Raw genomic sequence first — 19946 nt, forward strand, 5'->3', positions numbered from 1 at the left:
CATGACAGTAAATCTAAACGGTAAATGAGTAGTGAATTAAGAATGTTCCCATGCCTCTCATTGCTTCTCTGTTTCTGTCTCTTCCAATTCGTCTCTCTTTCTCTCTCACCTCCTACCTCATGTCCGCTCTCTCTCCCTCGTTCTCTCTGTCTTTCACACAGACTACCGGACCGGCCCCTGCTTCACGCAGGTCAACAACCAGATGTGCCAGGGTCAGCTGAGTGGCATTGTGTGTACCAAGACCCTCTGCTGTGCCACCATTGGTCGCGCCTGGGGTCACCCGTGCGAAATGTGCCCAGCGTCACCTCACCCCTGTCGCCGCGGCTTCATCCCCAATATCCGCAGTGGAGCATGTCAGGGTGAGTAAGAGTGACCCCCCCCCCCCCCCCCCACCCCACCCCAAAATGGGACCCCCACTTCTCCTGAACCTCTCCTGAAATTATCCGCCCCTCGCTGCTAGTAGCTAAACGCGGGCAGGGACCACATCAAAGTTCTCCGGGGGCTACATGAACTGAGCTTCACCTCGCCTGCGTCAACATTCCAGCCACAGGCCAGTGTCTGTGCAAATATGAGCCTTTCTCTCCCCATTGTCTGGCTCACACATTTGCACAAGGCTCCCTAATGGCTTGCCAGACTAAGCAGTAAAGACAGTATCAATATATGGCACGCATGTGAAGGTCGCCGTGGCCCCTCTTAGGTAAATGGAGCTCGTCACCACTTAGCAATGTGGAAATCCCGCTGCTTTCCCACGTTATAGGGTTTAAATAGGAGATAATGGCTGTCAGTGTCTGGGGCTGACCCGTGCAATCCTGAAGAGGAGAATGTTATTTCTAGGGGATGTGCAGATATCCCAAATTCTTGGCCTTGCCCATATTGTCCTGGTGTCCTTTTTTTTAATGGACATCAGCTGCAAGCCAAGCTTCGGTCATGCTGGGGTTATTTGAGTGACTCTGACAGAGAGAAGACAGTTGAAGGAAATATTTACTACACTGATTTCTTAGCCTGTAGTTGTGTGGGGAGACCTGGATTCCTCCTTCTGCCCTCTGAGCAGGTTTGGTACTCCACGCTGACACCCCCATAGTTCCACTGACCGCAATAGCAGTTTTGGGTTCCTGATGCACGATCAGAATGGCCGTCGAGGCAGTGAACTTTCATTCCATCAGTTTCCCATCTGAAAGCTAATGCTACATCAGAAAGATGTGTCTGAGGGAGAGCGAAGGGCTCATATGTTTCCTCTCAGTCACTCAACAGATAATACTATGCGCTGGCATACCCCGAACCTTCTGAGACGAGAGCAAAACCCCCGCCAGAGGAGGGCTGGAGGCAGAACAAAGCGTGCAAGGGGTCTGAAAATTGCATTGCTGGGCATTTTGAAATGTTCTTGGCCCCCGAGGCTTCTGCACATCTAAAAAGCAGGGCCTGTTTTTGCCATGTTGTTTTTTTCTTGGTTTTTTTTGGCCTTTCTTTCTTTTAGTAAAAAATATAACAGTGAACTGTTAGGCTGATTAGAACCAGACCGAGGGGTGTGGAGATTGGCGTAGAACAACTGCTGACACATGCCAACTGTCCCCCTGTCGGACGAGAGAAACAAAGAGGGCAGTCAGGTACCAGCAGCAGAGTAATAGATTCCTCCCAACGAAAGCGTGTTTTGCATGACACCCCGACGCAGAACAGCATGAGCTCACATCTATTACATGGGCTGAAGCGGAGCGAATGCGGAGGATTGCCAGCAAGGCTACAGTGCCTGGTGTAGAGCACTGCGGCCGCCAGAGGAAAAATAAGTCCCGTCATGTTCTTACTCCGTTTGTGCACAGAACCCACTGTTTTTACGGAGTCCCTCCATCGCCTTGTTAGCAAATGCAGACCGGGGACACAAGAACTGGGCAGGAGTTGTGACTGACTGGACACGTCAAGCCTGCCAAAAGCACATAAGGGAAATGCTATTGCAGTGGCACACCCAGACACTAATAAAGTGTAAATGTGTGAAGACACACAAAAGAGGAGGTGATAAATGTTCTCCTTTCGTCTAAAACAACAGGAAAGACGTTGTCATCCACTGGAGTTTAGGAGAACTTTTCAACCCAACGCCTCAGAGAGCACTGAGTTCATTTATTACTTAAGCAATGACTTGTCTTTGAGGACCAGTCTTGCGAGATGGACGTATTGCTTTTTTTTTGGCATGTGGATAATACGCTGATGAGGCCAAATGTGAGCCAAAATGTCAGAGATCTTGCCCCTTTGTCATCATCTGTAAACAATCTGGACAGGGTAGTTTTATTTTACACCCCGTAATGTCCCTTGGGATGGGTGTAGCTTTGTCTTTGAGACAAGCTTACCAAACGTTCTCCATCATTCTCTACGGTTTCTCTCCAGCTGTTTCCAATACTATTTGTCCAGCATTACTATGACAGTATCTCATTTATCTTGGTAGGTCTATTGTCTATACTTATTGCCTCATCTCATCTCTCTCTCTCTCTCTCTCTCTCTCTCTCTCTCTCTTAGATGTGGATGAGTGCCAGGCCATCCCAGGGTTGTGTGCCGGAGGAAACTGCATTAACACCGTGGGCTCCTATGAGTGTAAATGTCCTGCAGGCCACCGCCAGAGTGAGACCAACCAAAAGTGTGAAGGTAAGTCAACCTGCACTACTGGCATTATGTCATTTTCTTTGAAAGCAAATTCAAATTTGGTAGGAAGTGCCACTATCCAAAGGGACTAATTTTTTTCCAGCACAGGAACTATTTCTCAAATGTAGGCCTCCCAGATTAAGAATGACCAACTGTGCCTTGTTCAAAAACAGGTGACAGACAAGCAGGTGTAAACCAAGACTGAGATTCACTCGAGAAATAAACATGACAGAAAGTCTTGGTGTAATTAGCTATACATACGACTAGCCATACACAGTCAGCTACCTGTAGTACTGGCCCAGAGAAGTACAAATTGCCACTTCTCGGCCATGACGACTAATCATTTGGATAATAATCAACCAATAACTCTGTGGCACTGCTGAAAACTGTTCTTCATTCACCTGATGGTTCCACACCTAGGTGTAAAATGATTTAGAGTAGTCTGTCCCATTCTGTCAGGAAAGTTACGGGGTCTACAGTTTGTCTTGGGTGATCAACCGTTGACCTATCTGGGGGAAAACCAGGATTTCTTTGAGCACTCACTCGAGGCTTTTCTTACGAAACAAGGAGGGGTCCCATTGTACTGTGTGCCGAGCCAACACTGACATCCTATCTGTGTTTTGAATAGCTCAATACCCAATATCCTCTGGCTTCTTTAACTGGCACGTGCAGAAAGTCCCTCGTACGAGAGGTTCTGGCGGTCAGGGCCTGATGTTTTTCAGATTCTGGACCTAATCTCTGCAGTGGGTCGCATTACTTTGTGTTGATTGGGTGGAATTTAAACAATGTAGAATGAAAACAAGCAGGCACACACAGCGAAGCTGAGCTTGTAAGTCTTGGACCAGGGCCTTCTCTCTTGGGAAGGGAGGCTTAGAGGAAGCTGGTTGGTGGGGGGGTGAATGGGGGGTGGGGGGCACCTCAGGGCTAAAGTAAGTGTTGATCAGTCAAGTGTTCCAGTCATAGTGTACTCTGTGGACATGGACAGATGAAAGGTGAGTTATTGCCTTACTTGTGCCGTCTGTGCACTCAGACAAGTCTTGTCCTTGGGTTCTCCATGGGCTCACGAGCCCAGAGACAGTCGGACATAATCAAGTCAAACTGAGAAAACACAATTAGCCTGGCCTTCCCCCAGTGAAAGTTAATGGAGGGCGCTCAAGGCATGTGCTAATCACGTGTATTAAACCTTAGACTCCAAGGTGTTTTTGGTCTGAGGAGTTTCCAACCTCCTATTTCCCCATTTGGTTTCATCCATGGGAAACTCCACGGCCCCCTGGGCAGTAGTCACCCCAGATGAATACTGCTGACAGTGCTGCACTTAATGACTGTAAAGCCCCAGGGTGCCACTTCACCCCCTACCAACCCCCCAAACACAAACACACACACACACACACACACACACACACACACACACACACACACACACACACACACAGACAAGCCCCCTTGTGTCATTAACTCACGAGCACTGCCGGCCTCTCAATGATGAGCTGTTGAGTGAGTGGAGACCTCAGCTGAAACAGAGGCTGCTGTCTGTGTGTGTAGACTCAGCTGTCAGATACACACACACACACACACACACACACACACACACACACACCCACGCACACACACGCACACTGATACTCACAAGTTCCAATGGGGTGAGAGTGCTGTATGTGGCACACCTAATGATATGGTCAGGTGCAGGGTCAGTTTTCCCTCTCCTTCACACCCCCTGCCCCCCACAGTTAAATGGAAAAAGGACTGACAGTAAACTAAAAGCTCGTTGGGCAGACATAGCTGAAGGGGTGCCCTGTGGTCTTCAAGGCTTGAAGGAGAGGGTGTGGGTTGGGGTGGAGGGTAGGTAATTAAAAGGCCAATTGTAGACTGAAGTCAGTATGGCCTGGGGCCTGATGGTGGACCATTGACAGCGCTTTGTGTGTGTGTGCACATGTTTGTGTGTGTGATGGTGTGTTTGTGTGAGTAGGTAAATATGTTTGTGTCTGTGTGTATTTGGATAGGTGTATGGAGGGGCTGGGAGTAGTTGCAAAACTGGTTTTATTACCTCGGGATGCAGGGTTATCTCCCACTCCCCTCACTTGGAGGTCACAGATTTATCTGGATGAGGGCGTTGTCAAAGAGCACGAGTGAACACGCTCCACTCCTGTTCTACTCTGCTCCCGTGGTCCATACATCACGTCGGCACAGCTTCATGTGCTCTTAACATGTCTCATGTCCTTACGTTGCCCAGCCTGTTTCTTGCCGTCTTTCAAATAAATGAAAGATTCTCCCATCCTCTTAACATAAATATAGCGCTCTGGCTCAAGACCAGCTGTTCGCAGTCAAACAAAGGAGCATTTGCAGGTGGGAGGCGAAGAGGCTGTGATAGCTTTTGTGTAACATACAAGGACCTCCCTGTAGTTTTAACACTCACCACACCCGCACACACACACACACACACACACACACACACACACACACACGAGCACACATGAGCAAACAGTGGCCATTAATCTATATGGCAGTCATTTCCCTCCAAATAGAGTTGCACATCTGCTCTGTGTAAAGTCTGGGTCTGTGCACATGGAATGCTGACACCACATTTATTTTCCTGTAGTTTTATGACTCGAGTGAGTGAGAATGTTGGGCTTTTTGGGTTACAGCAGTTGGACAATAGTCAGCACCGGGCTACACACCCTCGCTAGTCCCCACCGGGCACATCATAACCAAAACTAACTCCTCAAGCCAGCCATCACACCGGGAGAGGAATGGCACAGCAACCACACTCCACACATCATGATTTACACACTGCGTCTTATGGAGCCCCTATGCTGTATAATTTTACTGGGCACATGTAATTGCATGGGTGTATAAATAAGCATAACACGTCATTAAAAACATTCACCCAGCTGGAACATTGATTCAGGGTTCGACGTCATCACAGGTAGAGCGGGGGGGGGGGGGGGGGTTGGGTGCTTTTTCACGCCGCCATGCCAAGTCGCCCTCTTAACTGCTGACGCGCACGTCTAGTTTGGGCCGACAGCCGCTGGGCTGCACTTTGATGAAGTGCTAGCGTGCTGCTAGTGAGAGAGTGAGAGGAGGGGTGGGGTGGGGGGGGGAGTACACTTTCCACCTGGCGCTCTTAAAAGCCCCAGCGTGGCGTGGCTCGCCTCACGTAATCCTCTGAATGCCGCCTGACGGACGTGGCTAATTGTGAAACGGCGTAAAACCCATCCATACAGCTTTTGTTTGAAAGGGAGCAGCTCCAGCGCCAGAAAGTGTCTGTGTAATTTAAGCTAACAACCCTCAGTCTCTGTCAGCGGACTGATTTCATGGTCGGACAGGTCCAGGAGAGCGTCCAAAATTCATCCGGCCTTGTTTCAACTCCTGTCCTTATTAACACAAAAATGCCAAAATCTGCCATGTTTACATCAAACTGACAAAAAAAAAGAAATTGCCCACAGCAGTTTAGACTCACTGGATGAAAAATGCTCCCTATTTGTTCCAGTTATTCTCTAATTCACTCAAAAATGCTACTCAGAGACACCATGTTTTGTTTTTTTGGTTTCAGACATTGACGAATGTGCCGCCAACTCTGGCGTGTGCGATGGAGGCGACTGCACCAACACCGTGGGCAGTTACGTCTGCACCTGTCCGCGTGGCTTCATCACCACCTCAGACGGTTCCAGATGTGTCGGTAGGTAACCACCGCCACCCCTTCCCTCAACAACCCTCCACCCCACCCCAACTCCCTTCCTCTCCTCTCTTTCTCTCCCTCTCCCCCCCCCTCCGGCCACCTGGCCAGACACCCAGCCCTTGACTGTGAGAGGGCAAATATCTGGGGTGGTGATCTGTGAAAAGCCTGGATGACTCAGGAAGGGCGACCTCCCTCCCTGCTTGCCTGCGGTCGCCCGGCGTGTGCATGCTCAGGCACGTGGCCCAGTCAGACCTGATAGCGGCGTTTAGCACTCTGACTCAGCCAGGACAGCTGCCAGAAAAGCACCCAGGTGTGGAGTGCTCCACTATGGACCTGGGGTAGGCTTTCCTTTTTTGGAGTGGGGGGGGGGGGGGCACGAGGGTGGTGTCTCTTGAGACGGAATAAGAAATGTCTGGTCAAGGACTTCATGGCAGAACGGAGCGCTAATTGAAAAGTTTTGTGCCGAGGCATCCCGGATGGAGAGAGAGAGAGAGAGAATGTGTGTGTGTGTGTGTGTGTGTGTGTGTGTGTGTGTGTGTGTGTGTGTGTCATCCTGCTGAATCTCTTATGGGTCAGTGTGTGTCACTGTTTTCGCTTTGGCACGGCACCCGTTTTCCATTCCATCTGGGGGAAATCTGCACTCCGCTTGTTTGTTGTCTGTTGGCAGCAGGAGAGCTGGAGTTTGGGGGAGAGAGAGAGTGGGCTGTGGGGGGGATGGGGGTGGTGGTGGAAATGAAGACTGAATACAGTCGACACGGATCTGACAAGGGCGCTCTGTTGGCTCGTGCCAGATTGCTCAGCGTCAAGGTAAACGCATCTGGGAGTGATTAGAGACGGACGGACAGGGGGGGGGGGGGGGGGGGGCAAATCGACACCATCATGACAACAAATGAAAGTACACACAGACAAGGGAACGACAGTAACAAGAGGAAAGAAGAGAGAGGGGGGGGGGTGAGAGACATAGTGGGGAAGAGAGATAGAAAGGATAGACAATTCTCGAGGAGCAATTCCCGAGAGCAGATGGGACAGCAGTGAATTTATGTGAGTAAAATATTAGAGGGAGATGGAACCAGAGTGCCACAGAAGAAACCCCTCTCCCCTGCCTCTCTCATATGGATGCTGAAGGAACACTCGTGCATGTGTGTTGGAGGTAGAGTCCGTCCAGCTGTGAGTCCTGATGGGGGCTGAGTGTGGAGTGGAGTTTGGGGGTTCCTCTGGGTCTCCTCTGCCTGTGGCCCTGTAGACCCACTCGTCAGAGAGAGAGAGAGACAGTCACGCCACTGTTCCCACACAGACCCCCACCAGCATTCCTCTGAGCCCAGGCAAAGATGCTCACTGTTGATTCTGGCGCATGGGGTCACACTAACTCTTCTTCCTTCTCCATCTCTTTCTCACTCTGTATGTGTATGTGTCTGTGTGTGTGTGTGTGTGTGTGTGTGTGTGTGTGTGTGTGTGTGTGTGTGTGTGTGTGTGTGTGTGTGTGTGTGTGTGTCCTCTCTCGGGGTCAGGTTATTTCTCTCACACTGCTGTCTTTTGTAGGTGTTTTATATGTCTAACAATTATTCTTGCCCTGCCAGTTCACTCTCTCTTTCTCTCCCTCTTTTTCTCTATTTAGCTTTCTCTGGTGCGCGCCCGCTCTCTCTGCGCGCCCGCTCTCTCTCGCTCCCCTTCTGGTTCATTTCTCACTTAGGACCGGCCATCTGTCTTGTGTAACCTTGTGAACTTTGGGCGTCCCCAGGAAAAAATAAAAGTGAGCGCAGAAGTTGGGCCCGTGTGACACGTTGACACGTCCTCCATATATTCTCAACTGCGGCGATGGCCTGTGGGAACGACTTTTCTTCTACATTCTGCTCATTTTGCTCTCTCTCTTTCTCTCTATTTCTCTTTCTCTCTCTCTCTCTCTCTCTCTCTCTCCCTCTCTCCAGACATGCACTCTTTTTTTTCTCTGTTGAGCGTAGCTGAGAGCCCCTCATCCCCTCTGACCTGACCCACATTTCTTGATTAAATCCTCCCCTTCTTCCTCTTATGCCCCCCACCAAACTCTCTCTCTCTCCTTTCTCTCTTTGGTGTGTGTGTGTATGTGTGTGTGTGTGTGTGTGTGTGTGTGTGAGAGAGAGAGGAGAAGGGGGGTGGGCTCTTGGAATGTCAGCAGGGTTGATTTTTTGGGAGTCTGCCCCTGGGTCGGCTCTGCTCCTAGCGTGGAGAAGCGTTCCGGAGGGAGCTGTTGGGTCCGATGCTAATCAGCCCTAATGCCCTGTCGCACAGTGAAAGCCCAGTCTGTAAAAATGCTTGCAAAATGAAGGCATGGGCTTGTGTGTGTGTGTGTGTGTGTGTGTGTGTGTGTGCGTGTGAGTGTGTGTGGGTGCGTGTGTGTGCATGTGCACGCAAGGTCTGTTTCCAATTGAACTCATCATCTCCATGAGCGTTCCTCCAAACCCCCCTCACTCCCCCCCTAACACCCTCCACCCCGACGCCACCCCGAGCTTTACCCCCAGCTGGGCTGCTGCGGTGGGGGAGCCCCGCTGCTGCTGACTGAGGAGCTGTACCCCCACCCCAAAGGCTTCTCATGTCTGATATAATTGGCCAGGATTGCTCCACATGGAACAGTTTAATTCCAGACTGCTGGCTCATTAGCGGAGTTAATCGACTTGTGCTCCCCCCCGCCCCCCAATCCTTCACTTTCATACGTATGGTGTACGTATACAACACCCCTCCCCACAGACACATACAAACACACTGACTCACACACACATACACACACACACAGGCACACGTCTCCTCTTAAGTCACCCTCCACACTCCGTACCCGAGACGCCCCAACTCATTGACCTTGGCCTAGGCTGCAGAGAACAACTCCATTTTAGCGGGGCCCTTTCGATCTCCAAGGCCCTTACAACCTTTCCAGCTACCACCTCATAAATTCACTTCCGCTCAAGCTACCATGAGAAGGCCTGGCATGTTCTCCAGGTTTCCTGTCAATGGAGGGAAAGAGAGAAAAGAAAGAGAAGAAATATAGCTAGGACATTTCAGGCATCAGTAGCCGTCAGTAGCCGTCAGTAACGCCTTCAGAATTCTCCCCCACTATAATGTCATCTCTGAGAGGTAAAGGACTGAATGTATATTAGAAATAACAGGCAGCTACCTCAGACAGCAGTCAAAGGTGCCTGGAGCTGTAGTTGTAGTGAGTTTGTTTGCTAATGTCAGGTTACCGGACCTGTCTGACCCTATGGTACAGATGATGAATGTGGGCCATTATGGTCTCATTCTCTCTCAATCTTTCCTTCACTCACAAATACACATGGAAACAAGCAAACACAAACACACACACACACACACACACACACACACACACACACACACACACACACACACACACACACACACACACACACACACACAGTTTCATGCTCTCTTGCTTCTAAATGTAGAATCATTCTTAATCCATTCATTTCATTGCGTACTACATACCTGTTTGTCATGACTTACGTACATGCAGTACAAGCTTGTAGATCAATTGTCTCTCTCTCTCTCTCTCTCTCTCTCTCCCAATACCAGACCAGCGCCTGGGCATGTGTTTCTCGGCGATGGCCAGTGGACGCTGTGCTGGGGAGCTGAGTGGTCAGTACACCAAGATGCAGTGCTGCTGTGAACTGGGCCGCTGCTGGGCCGCCGGGCACCTCTCTGAGGTGTGTCCTGTACGGGGAACTGGTGAGTAACACTCATATAAAACAAGACCTTAACAGTCAAACTCCAAGTGTGCTTCATGAAAACAGGAGTATAGGTAGTGTACTTAGTTTCCTTATAATGACCTTCCAAAGACTCAGTGAAAGACTACAGTGGGCCAACCAACACAATGGTATTCTGTGTGAAAGTGAACTTGATGAACTTGGCATGCTCTGAGCAAGCTGTAGGACTTTCCTCCAAGGCATGCTAACTAAATAGAGTTACAGAAACATAAGGTTATGAAGGTTTTAAGGTTATTAAGGTCTCATTATCTACCAATATCCTTGCAAGAATCTTAATGTCAAGCTATTGTACGAGACTATTTTCAATATTATGCATATTTAATGTGGGCTTCAGATGTTCCAAGATTGCAAACCTTTATATTTCTCTATCTTGCATTTCACATTTTCAAACATCCAAAATATTGGTGTCATTTGCTTCTTAGAGCAACAGATATATATATATATAAATATATTCAGTGTTTTAAAACAATAACAGATACTGTATCTCTAACTGCCTTGCTGTTCAACTAGAGTTATTTTCAGTGAGTCACCGTATTACCAAAACATGATGGCATTTTTAATTACTCCTTAAATTGCTCCTTAGATTTTTTTACAAGATTTATGACTCTTAACTGGAAAACCATCAGCCATCAATTAGGTTGTAAAGGGGGGGGGGGGGGAGCCTGCCTGTGAACAGAGGATTGTGTTTGTGCTTGCTGTGGCATCTTGAGAGCAGGGTATTGTCCAGGAAAGCGAGTGACGCCACTGGTCAGTTATTCGTTTTGGCCCCCGGTAAGGATCATTAGTCCTGATCACCCTGTCCTGACTTGCCAGAGACCGGCGGAATGCGTTAGCGAAGGGCAAAGGCCAGGACGAGGAGGGGATGATGTCATACCTGTTTGAAAAACATGCCTCCCTGGCCTCCCGATGGTGTCTTAAGCAAGATGGAGATGAGGGGTATGAGCGGGGCAGCTGTAGCTCCTCGATCTTACTCACATATCTTCTCCTCTCCTCTCCTCTCCTCCCCCCCTGTATGGGAGGTGGGCTTACCCCCTTCCCAGATGCCTCTGCTGTGGAGTGCCAGGGTTAGCCCTGCACCTATGGCCATGAACCACACAAATCATATGGCACAAACAGTTGACATGACATATGGAGGTGGTGATTGTGTGCAGGCCAGTCTGTGTGTGTACTGTATGCATGTGGTTGTTGGTTCATGTTGGGGTTTTACAGGCCTTCTCTCAGGAGACTTTACAGTGGGTCATAAGGTCCCCATTAACATGGAGGCCATTTCCTCAAGTATGTGACAGAGCAGTGAGCCTTTCGATGCTGACCTCTATAGCAACGATAACTTTCTCTCACTCTAATTTTCTTTCTCTCTTCTCCTCTTATCTGTCTCTTTATTCTTCTCTCTCTCTCTCTCTCTCTCTCTCTCTCTTTCTCTCTCTCTCTCTCTGAACAGACGAGTACAGGCGCCTGTGCATCCAGGGCCTGCCTTATGCCACGGGTAATGGAGGTTACCTAAACGGTGGAGGCTACAATAATGGTGGAGGTGGTGGAAATGGTGGCCATGGCTACAATGGCTTTAAGGTCAACCCTAATGGCAACGGCCACGGGGGCAACGGCCACGGCCACGGGGGCAACGGCAATGGAGGATTTGACATCGGTGAGTGGATCTTTTCGCAGAAACCACAGGATACTGGGATTTTGTCCTCTCTTAAAGTTGAGCTCTGTTCTTTAATCACAAAAAAAATTATAATAATAATAACAATGCTTGACCAGTCAATTTGTCATTAAAAGGCATTATTTACCTGAATTGCAGTTGAATTGAAATTCCACCATCTTCATATACCTTAGCTACGCTCATCAGTAGCACCAGTGACTTACTGACTGAACGGCGTTGGATGGTGTGTGTTCTTTCTAGGCTCTGTGAAAGTGAACGAGACCATTGATGTGTGTAAGCACTTCACCAACCTGTGTCTGAATGGACGCTGCATCCCTACACCCACCAGCTACCGCTGCGAGTGCAACATGGGCTACAGACAGGACGGCCGCGGAGAGTGTATCGGTACGAATCTAAACTTCTAACCAGTGAAGCATAACGATTTTCACATAACAAAGACATAGAAAAGGTCTTCTGTTGAGTTTCCGTCGTACAGTATTTTTGTAGTATTTATACGTAATAAGCAATAGGTAGTATGTATACAACATTGCTGCAAGTAATTCTTAAAAGTAATATTCAGCTACTTCAGCTGTGTAGTGAGGCTGTTTTTCCTGTGTTCTGAGTTGTCAGATGTATGACAAATAGGCAACCCAGACAGCACAGTGTGTGGTCACCTTTAATAGGTGGTATTCAATTTATGTGAACGAGCTCCTGCCAGTTTATTGGGTGTAAGTCAAACTCTCTCACACACAGTCACTCACGGTTGATCAGAGTGATACAATCTAGGAACCCACTGGATTGTTACCCTCTGCTGCCATCTTAAGACGAGTCAGGGCACCTTCTTCTCACCAGTGAAGAGAGAGAGAGAGAGAGAGAGAGAGAGAACATGGTGAAAACACTGTCGATTTGCCTGAAAGCATCCCTGTGACCAGATATAATGATGGTCTCTTTGTTCACATGCAGATGTGGATGAGTGTATCAGCAATCCCTGCGTGAACGGAGACTGTGTTAACACACAGGGAGGGTACCACTGCAAGTGTCACGAAGGCTACCAGGGGACCTCCACTAAACAGGCCTGCATTGGTATGCTCTCACTTAACTACTTGACCATTATTATGATTCATTATTGTGATTGTTTTGTTTGTGTGCGTGTTTGCATGTGTGTGCGTGCTTGTACATTGTGTTTTTTTCTGTGTGACCAGCTATATGTGTTTAGTTGCTGTCCATAAGCACTGTAAACATGTTCATTCTGTTTGCTAACTACCCCGCCCTCGCCTGCTTTTTACCTCAGACATTGACGAGTGCATCGTTAATGGAGTCATGTGCCGTAACGGCCGCTGTGTCAACACTGACGGAAGCTTCCAGTGCATCTGCAACGCTGGTTTTGAGCTCACGCCCGATGAGAAGAACTGCATTGGTGAGTTACGGCCAGACAACTGAGCTTCCATTTAAACTGAGCCCATCTCCTCTTCCACTTCTTCCAGGTTTCACGTGGTTGTTATGGAAACGTATCTGTGATTCTCAGCAAACTGAGAGTCTGATCTGATACGTCTGAGGCACATAAGTTGCACGTGCCACAGGTCAATGCTCTCTGACTGCCTCAGAGACCACTGAGTTGAAAGCTGACTTCCAAAAGCCTTGTCTTGCTCAGTAACGTTCCCCTCTCTCACAGACCATGATGAATGTGCGACCACCAACATGTGCCTCAACGGCATGTGCATCAACGAAGACGGCAGCTTCAAGTGCATCTGCAAGCCTGGTTTCACCCTGGCAGCCAGTGGGCGCTATTGCATTGGTACGTCAATTTCAGTTGATTGCTGTAGCCTTTTGTAGCCTCACCTTCCACAAAGTACCTAAACACCACACCCCATAGACATACTGTACTCATCCTGGTGAAACTATTGTAATGCACTTCACCCTTTTTAATCTCTTATTTTTGTATATTCTTTTTTCTGTTTATTTGTAAAGCACCTTGAATTACCTATGCATATCAATTGCGTTGTATAAATAAACTGGCCTTGCCTTGCCTAGTGGGGCCCCTCCCTTCCCCAAAGAATATACACTACGGTTGATGGAACAGAGGACAAACCCTTTTCCCTCCTTCACAGATATCGATGAGTGTCAGACTCCAGGGATCTGCATGAACGGACGCTGCATCAACTCCGAGGGCTCCTTTCGCTGCGAGTGTCCGCCCGGCCTGGCCGTGGACGTGGACGGCCGAGTGTGTGTGGACACGCACATGCGCACCACCTGCTACGGGGCCATCAAGATGGGCACCTGCTCACGGCCCTTCCCCGGCGCCGTTACCAAGTCCGAGTGCTGCTGTGCCAACGCCGAGCACGGCTTCGGAGAGCCCTGCCAGCCGTGCCCTGCCCGCAACTCCGGTAACCACCTCAGTGCCATCCTACATCTACATTTAGATACGGAGGGTGCAGAGGGACACACCTCCCAGTACTGTCAGAGAGTTGATTTTCCCTCCAATTATTATTACCATCACATAATAATGACTAATGAAGTTGTGCATCAGCCAAAGCTGTTGAAGTATGCCCTCCACTCTGCAGTTCTCCACTCTAAAGAAACATTAACATAAGCACTCTAAGAAAACATTTCTGGAACCCTCCTGGGCTCTGTAAGCAGTCTAGGAGACAGGGATTCCAGCCTGTCCGTTGTTTGGTATGTGTAAAGCCCACTGAGGGGATGGGATGGACTTATGTGATGGCAAAAGTCTGGTGTAAGTTAGCATCACTTTACCAAACCCAAAGATAATATTGTTGTCTGGTTGTGGGGAGAGCAGATCAGTGGGGCGCTTGTGTTACCATTTTGAGGTGGCTGCTCTTGCTGGTGTTTGAAAAGTCGATGTTTGGATTTGACTGAACTGATTGTTCTCTGGCCCTGGTGCTGGCCCTTGTCCTTCCCAGCGGAGTTCCTGGCAGTGTGCAGCAGCGGGATCGGGATCACGGCCGACGGACGAGGTACAGTTGGAAAGCCGCAGCCATACCAAAACAGCCATGAGCCCCTGCTTTAAAATACACCCTGCCATTACGATTCGTTACGCTGACACGAAACAGCTTCTCCCAGTCCCAGAGACAATTTTTTTTTCCGGGAATTTACGAGCAGTTTCTTAAAACTGACCTCAGCGATTAGTTTTAGCTCTCAAACAAGACAGCCAAGATCCCTCCAGAGCACCACACTGATGATGTTTTTTTGTTTGCAGATATCAACGAGTGCGGCCTGGACCCCGACATCTGCCAGAATGGCATCTGTGAGAACCTGCGTGGAAGCTATCGCTGCATCTGCAACAGCGGCTATGAGCCCGACTCTAGCGGGAAAAACTGTGTGGGTGAGTGTCTTCAGCAGCCCTGTAGCGTGGGGCGCTAGTCTCCAGCAGGCTCGAAGCCCAAACCACAAAAAGCTCTGAATGTTTTGACTGTCTTCTCATCCAGACGAAGTAGTCACTGGACTGTTTCTTTTCTGTTTGTGTTTGCCCTGATGAAAGTGAATGCCTTTCCGCAGATATTAACGAGTGTCTGGTAAATCGCCTGCTGTGTGACAACGGCCTGTGTCGGAACACCCCAGGCAGCTACACGTGCTCCTGTCCCAAGGGCTTCGTCTTCAAGCCAGACTCCGAGACCTGCGAAGGTGATTTTTTTTACACAATCTCCTTCGTCCACATTATCAAGGCTTTTCAAATAGTTATTAATACTGCTTTCATTCTTCATACATTTCTGACTCAGGCTCAGGCAGCCAGATGTTGAGCCGTCACATACAACCCTCTCTCCGTTTCAGATATCGACGAGTGCGAGTCCAGCCCCTGCGTCAACGGTGTCTGCCGCAACGTGGCCGGGTCGTTCAACTGCGAGTGTTCCCACGGCAGCAAGTTGGACTCCACCAACACCATCTGTGTCGGTAAGGGGACAGCTATGTCAGGGCCTGGTCCATTAACATCGCCATGCCACTTCCCACCCCCCCCCATCCTCAGGCCTCAAAGTGCCAGTCAGATACACTGTTATTATATGGGGCTGAATGAAAAGTCAGGGCCACAGTCCAGGCGGCGTGACTTCATGGAGGTTTACGCTCTTGCTGTATAAACACGGCTTGTGGCAGGCCTGGCCGTTCACCCCACTCACATCTCAGGCAATCATCTGCAGATCTGTTCTCCGCTGTCCAATGACTCACTGAGTAAACAACATGGGATTTCTCCTCATCACTCCCAGGGAGATATTCCATGGTACTTGTCTCCCCACTCCCCCGTATATAGCTTTGACGTTTCACAGACATACAATACATTGACATTAATGCACATGTCTCTGTGGTTATAGGATCCATTTGGCACGCAGATTGCAATTGTTATTTCCCCCCTATTTTCTTAACTTGGGTTGTCTGTCATCGAGCACTATTTTCCATGAGGAATACATTTGCCTGTGATTAAAATCAGTGATGCGTGATTCACTCTCTCTCTCATGTACAATAGGCTGTCTGAGGACACTTGGTTCTGAGCAGATTCCTCAAGTATAAACATTCATTTAATAGTGAGCAGGCCACTCGGGCTCTTTGCACACACTGAGAGTGCTCAGGCAGAGAATGTTTATAATGGTGGAGATCTCATTTGCACTAATGTAATGTAATGTAATGGCTGTGTGGGGGGACCTCCCGTGCTGTTTGGATAAATGTGCGTGTGTGTTTGTGTTTGGCTGTGTCTTGTCTGGCTCCTTGCTCTGGGCTGCAGACAGCATGAAGGGCACCTGCTGGCTGAACATCCAGGACGGCCGCTGCGAGGTCAACATCAACGGAGCCACGCTCAAGTCCGAGTGCTGCTCCACGCTGGGGGCGGCCTGGGGGAGTCCCTGTGAGCCCTGTGAGATTGGTGAGTTGGAATGGAGATCACACACAATAATACTCCACTGTACACATACACACACACACACACACACACACACATTTATGCATACACACACACACATGCTGAAATACCCTCTCAAACACATACACATTCACATGCATATGTTCAAACATTTATACATGCACACACACACACACACATACATTGAAATACCCTCTCAAACACACACACACACACTCACAAGCTCACATACGCACACACACACACACACACACACACACTGAAACACCCTCTCAAACACACACTCCACACACATTGAAATACCCTCTTAAACACACACACACTCACAAGCATATGCTCAGACATTTATGCATACACACACGCCCTCACACACACACACACACACACACACTCACATCCATATTCTCAGACATTTATGCACACACACACTCAAATGCACGTGCATTCACACATGCCCAAATAGACACATGCTTACTAGAACACTAACATCACCTTCCTCCTCTCCACAGACACGGCCTGCTCCAAGGGTTTTGCCCGTATGAAGGGACTGGTGTGTGAAGGTACAGTGTGACCGTTCTCTCAATATCACTCCAAGACTGCCTGCTGCTTTCAATTTGCCCAGAGAATCTGTCTCCCTCCCTCGGAAACCAAAATCATTTCCATTCCAGAAGAATGAAAAACTAAGGTCTCGTCCTCCTCTCTCTCTCTCTCTCTCTCCCTCCCTCTTTCCCTTTTGCAGACATAAACGAGTGCGAAGTGTTCCCTGGGGTGTGCATCAACGGCCGGTGTGCGAACACTGAGGGCTCGTTCCGCTGCGACTGCTCCGAGGGGCTGACGCTGGACGGGACCGGACGGACCTGCGTGGGTACGGGACACATAAGACACGCCTTACCATCCCATGTAGTACAGAAAGTTCCTTAAGCAAACAGGAACATTTTGGACAAAAGTCTTGTCCAGCTGTGAAAACTAAACGCCTCTTTGGCCCTGTGCACATTTGTGAGTGTGGGTGAATAATGGAACTGTTGAAGTCTAGTATGTCTATGTGTTTGTGTGTCTGTGCTGTATATATTGGTGGTGGCACTGTGGACATGTGATCTGTAATTGTTGTGTTGAATGTTTGTGTGTGTGTGTGTGTGTGTGTGTGTGTGTGTGTGTGTGTGTGTGTGTGTGTGTGTGTGTGTGCTCAGACATGCGAAGCGAACAGTGCTACATGAAATGGGATGAGGACGAGTGTGTCGAACCGTTGCCGGGGCGATACCGCGTGGACATGTGCTGTTGCTCAGTGGGCGCGGCCTGGGGCGTGGACTGTGAGGAGTGCCCCAAGCCGGACAGCCTGGAGTTCAAATCCATCTGCCCCCGCGGGACAGGGTTTGCCAACCGCGGAGACATCCTGACGGGCAGACCCTTCTATAAAGGTGCCAGTGACCCACTAAGTCTCATCACTACTCACACTTCTCCCTTCACATAGCAGGTGTATTAGCCAAGCTGGTCATATTCCCTTTCACTGAGAGAGATATGAGAAGCCAGGACCTGGAGTTTTCATCCCTTTGTGTTTAAAATTGTCGAAAAAACTTAAGTTCAGCTCCATTTTCATGTTATAGCCTATAACGTCATATGTATTTAAATGAAATGTAATACATTTAATATAAGTGCACATCTCTTCTTGCTATGCTAATATGCTGTGCTATGCTGTGTCTGTGTGGCCAGATGTGAACGAGTGTAAGGTCTTTAAGGGCCTGTGCACCCACGGCAACTGCAGGAACACCATTGGCAGCTTCAAGTGCCGCTGCAACAGTGGCTTCGCCCTCACCATGGAGGAGAGGAACTGCACAGGTAGCCACACATAGCCCTTCCTGTCACCACACCACACCTGTCCATCTTACCCTTTAGTGTCACGGCACACCCTAACCCTAACCCACCCCAAATGTTCTTGTAACGATGATTGCTAGCTGTTTGAGTCACTACATGAGTATTCATATGACAAAAGCACAACTGTTGACCTGTTTGTCACCATATACAGTTTACATCATCCTGCCTGTGCATATGGACATTTATCACAAGTCATCACGCAGCATTTCATGGAAACACAGCTAACTTTTCCTGTCCCATCATTTTTCATGTAATGCTGATATAGTTTCATATTTGATCAATTGTGAATGTCGGTAATAAATTGTGAAGTTAAGAGATAATGCCTGTGGGTATTCTCCCCGTCCTGCGTGTGTGTCACAGATATTGATGAGTGTCGCATCTCCCCGGACCTGTGTGGCCACGGCACCTGTGTGAACACGCCCGGCAGCTTCGAGTGCGAGTGCTTCGAGGGCTACGAGAGCGGCTTCATGATGATGAAGAACTGCATGGGTGAGAAGACACCTTCATCCTCCCCTGGCACAGGCAGCCTAACACACACACACACACACACGCGCTCACACGCGCTCACACACACGCTCACACAACCTCACCTACAGGCACAAGGGAATTGCCTATGGGTGTAAACTCTCACAACACATTCATTAACACAGCACACTGCAAGCCAGCTTGTGTGTTTTTATCCACTTTATCATTGTTCACCTTTGTTTTCATTTCTCTCTTGTCCTCCTCTCTCTGTGTCCTTCTCCTCTCCGTCCCTTACCCCCCCCCACCCCCCCCAACCCCCACTGCAGACATTGATGAATGTGAGAGGGACACCCTGCTGTGTCGCGGAGGCACCTGTCTGAACTCAGAGGGCAGCTACGAGTGCGAGTGTCCCCCCGGCCACCAGCTCAGCTCCGAGGGCTCCGTGTGTGAAGGTACGCCGCAGGACCCCGCAAGAACCCCAACCACAGTTTTATCTTCTCAATGTTTTCCATATTTCTTTCTCCCTCTGTCTGCCTGAGGAACTGACGGATGTGTTGAACGTGTGTGTCTGTTCTGTAGATGTGAACGAGTGCGAGCTGAGTGACACCCTGTGTAAGAACGGCAAGTGTGTGAACGTGGTGGGCACCTACCAGTGCTCCTGCGAAATGGGCTACCAGGCCACGCCCGACAGACAGGGCTGCGTGGGTGAGTGCCATAACAGTGTGACTCTCAGAAGAGTCGGATTATTCCATTCATTTCTGCTCAAGTCAGTTTAATTCTGCTCAGTCCTAATTTGCCCCATTTAAACTTGATTCAGTTCAGTTTCCAATGTCTTTGTAAATAAGATGTGCTTTACAAAAGCCTTATTCTCCAGAGCCTAAAGAGCCCTGTGTGAGTGTGGAGCTGTCAGTAACGTATTGTCTGTGCCTTTTCAGATATTGATGAGTGTACGATCATGAACGGAGGCTGTGACACTCACTGCACAAACTCAGAGGGCAGCTACGAGTGCAGCTGCAGTGAAGGCTATGCTCTTATGCCTGACCAGAGGAGCTGCGCTGGTGAGAC

At 49.1% G+C, this 19946-nt stretch overlaps 1 protein-coding gene across 2 annotated transcripts in view; it reads left to right on the forward strand.

The window, feature by feature from the left end:
* The window catches only part of fbn2b (fibrillin 2b), a 56672-nt gene that overhangs the window by 16966 nt on the left and 19760 nt on the right, over positions 1–19946 (forward strand). For both annotated transcript variants that reach the window (XM_031575160.2, XM_031575161.2), the window contains exons 7-29: positions 162–359; positions 2503–2628; positions 6176–6301; positions 9857–10009; positions 11486–11689; positions 11948–12091; positions 12650–12769; positions 12978–13103; positions 13359–13481; positions 13795–14070; positions 14605–14658; positions 14901–15026; positions 15200–15325; positions 15473–15592; positions 16413–16550; positions 17057–17107; positions 17287–17412; positions 17735–17962; positions 18255–18380; positions 18777–18905; positions 19208–19333; positions 19461–19586; positions 19817–19939. In XM_031575160.2, the coding sequence (XP_031431020.1) occupies positions 162–359; positions 2503–2628; positions 6176–6301; positions 9857–10009; positions 11486–11689; positions 11948–12091; positions 12650–12769; positions 12978–13103; positions 13359–13481; positions 13795–14070; positions 14605–14658; positions 14901–15026; positions 15200–15325; positions 15473–15592; positions 16413–16550; positions 17057–17107; positions 17287–17412; positions 17735–17962; positions 18255–18380; positions 18777–18905; positions 19208–19333; positions 19461–19586; positions 19817–19939 (3195 nt within the window). The remainder of the gene's footprint in view (positions 1–161; positions 360–2502; positions 2629–6175; positions 6302–9856; positions 10010–11485; positions 11690–11947; positions 12092–12649; positions 12770–12977; positions 13104–13358; positions 13482–13794; positions 14071–14604; positions 14659–14900; positions 15027–15199; positions 15326–15472; positions 15593–16412; positions 16551–17056; positions 17108–17286; positions 17413–17734; positions 17963–18254; positions 18381–18776; positions 18906–19207; positions 19334–19460; positions 19587–19816; positions 19940–19946) is intronic.

The sequence above is a fragment of the Clupea harengus genome, chromosome 10 (assembly GCF_900700415.2).
Source record: "Clupea harengus chromosome 10, Ch_v2.0.2, whole genome shotgun sequence".
Classification (NCBI taxonomy): Eukaryota; Metazoa; Chordata; class Actinopteri; order Clupeiformes; family Clupeidae; genus Clupea; species Clupea harengus.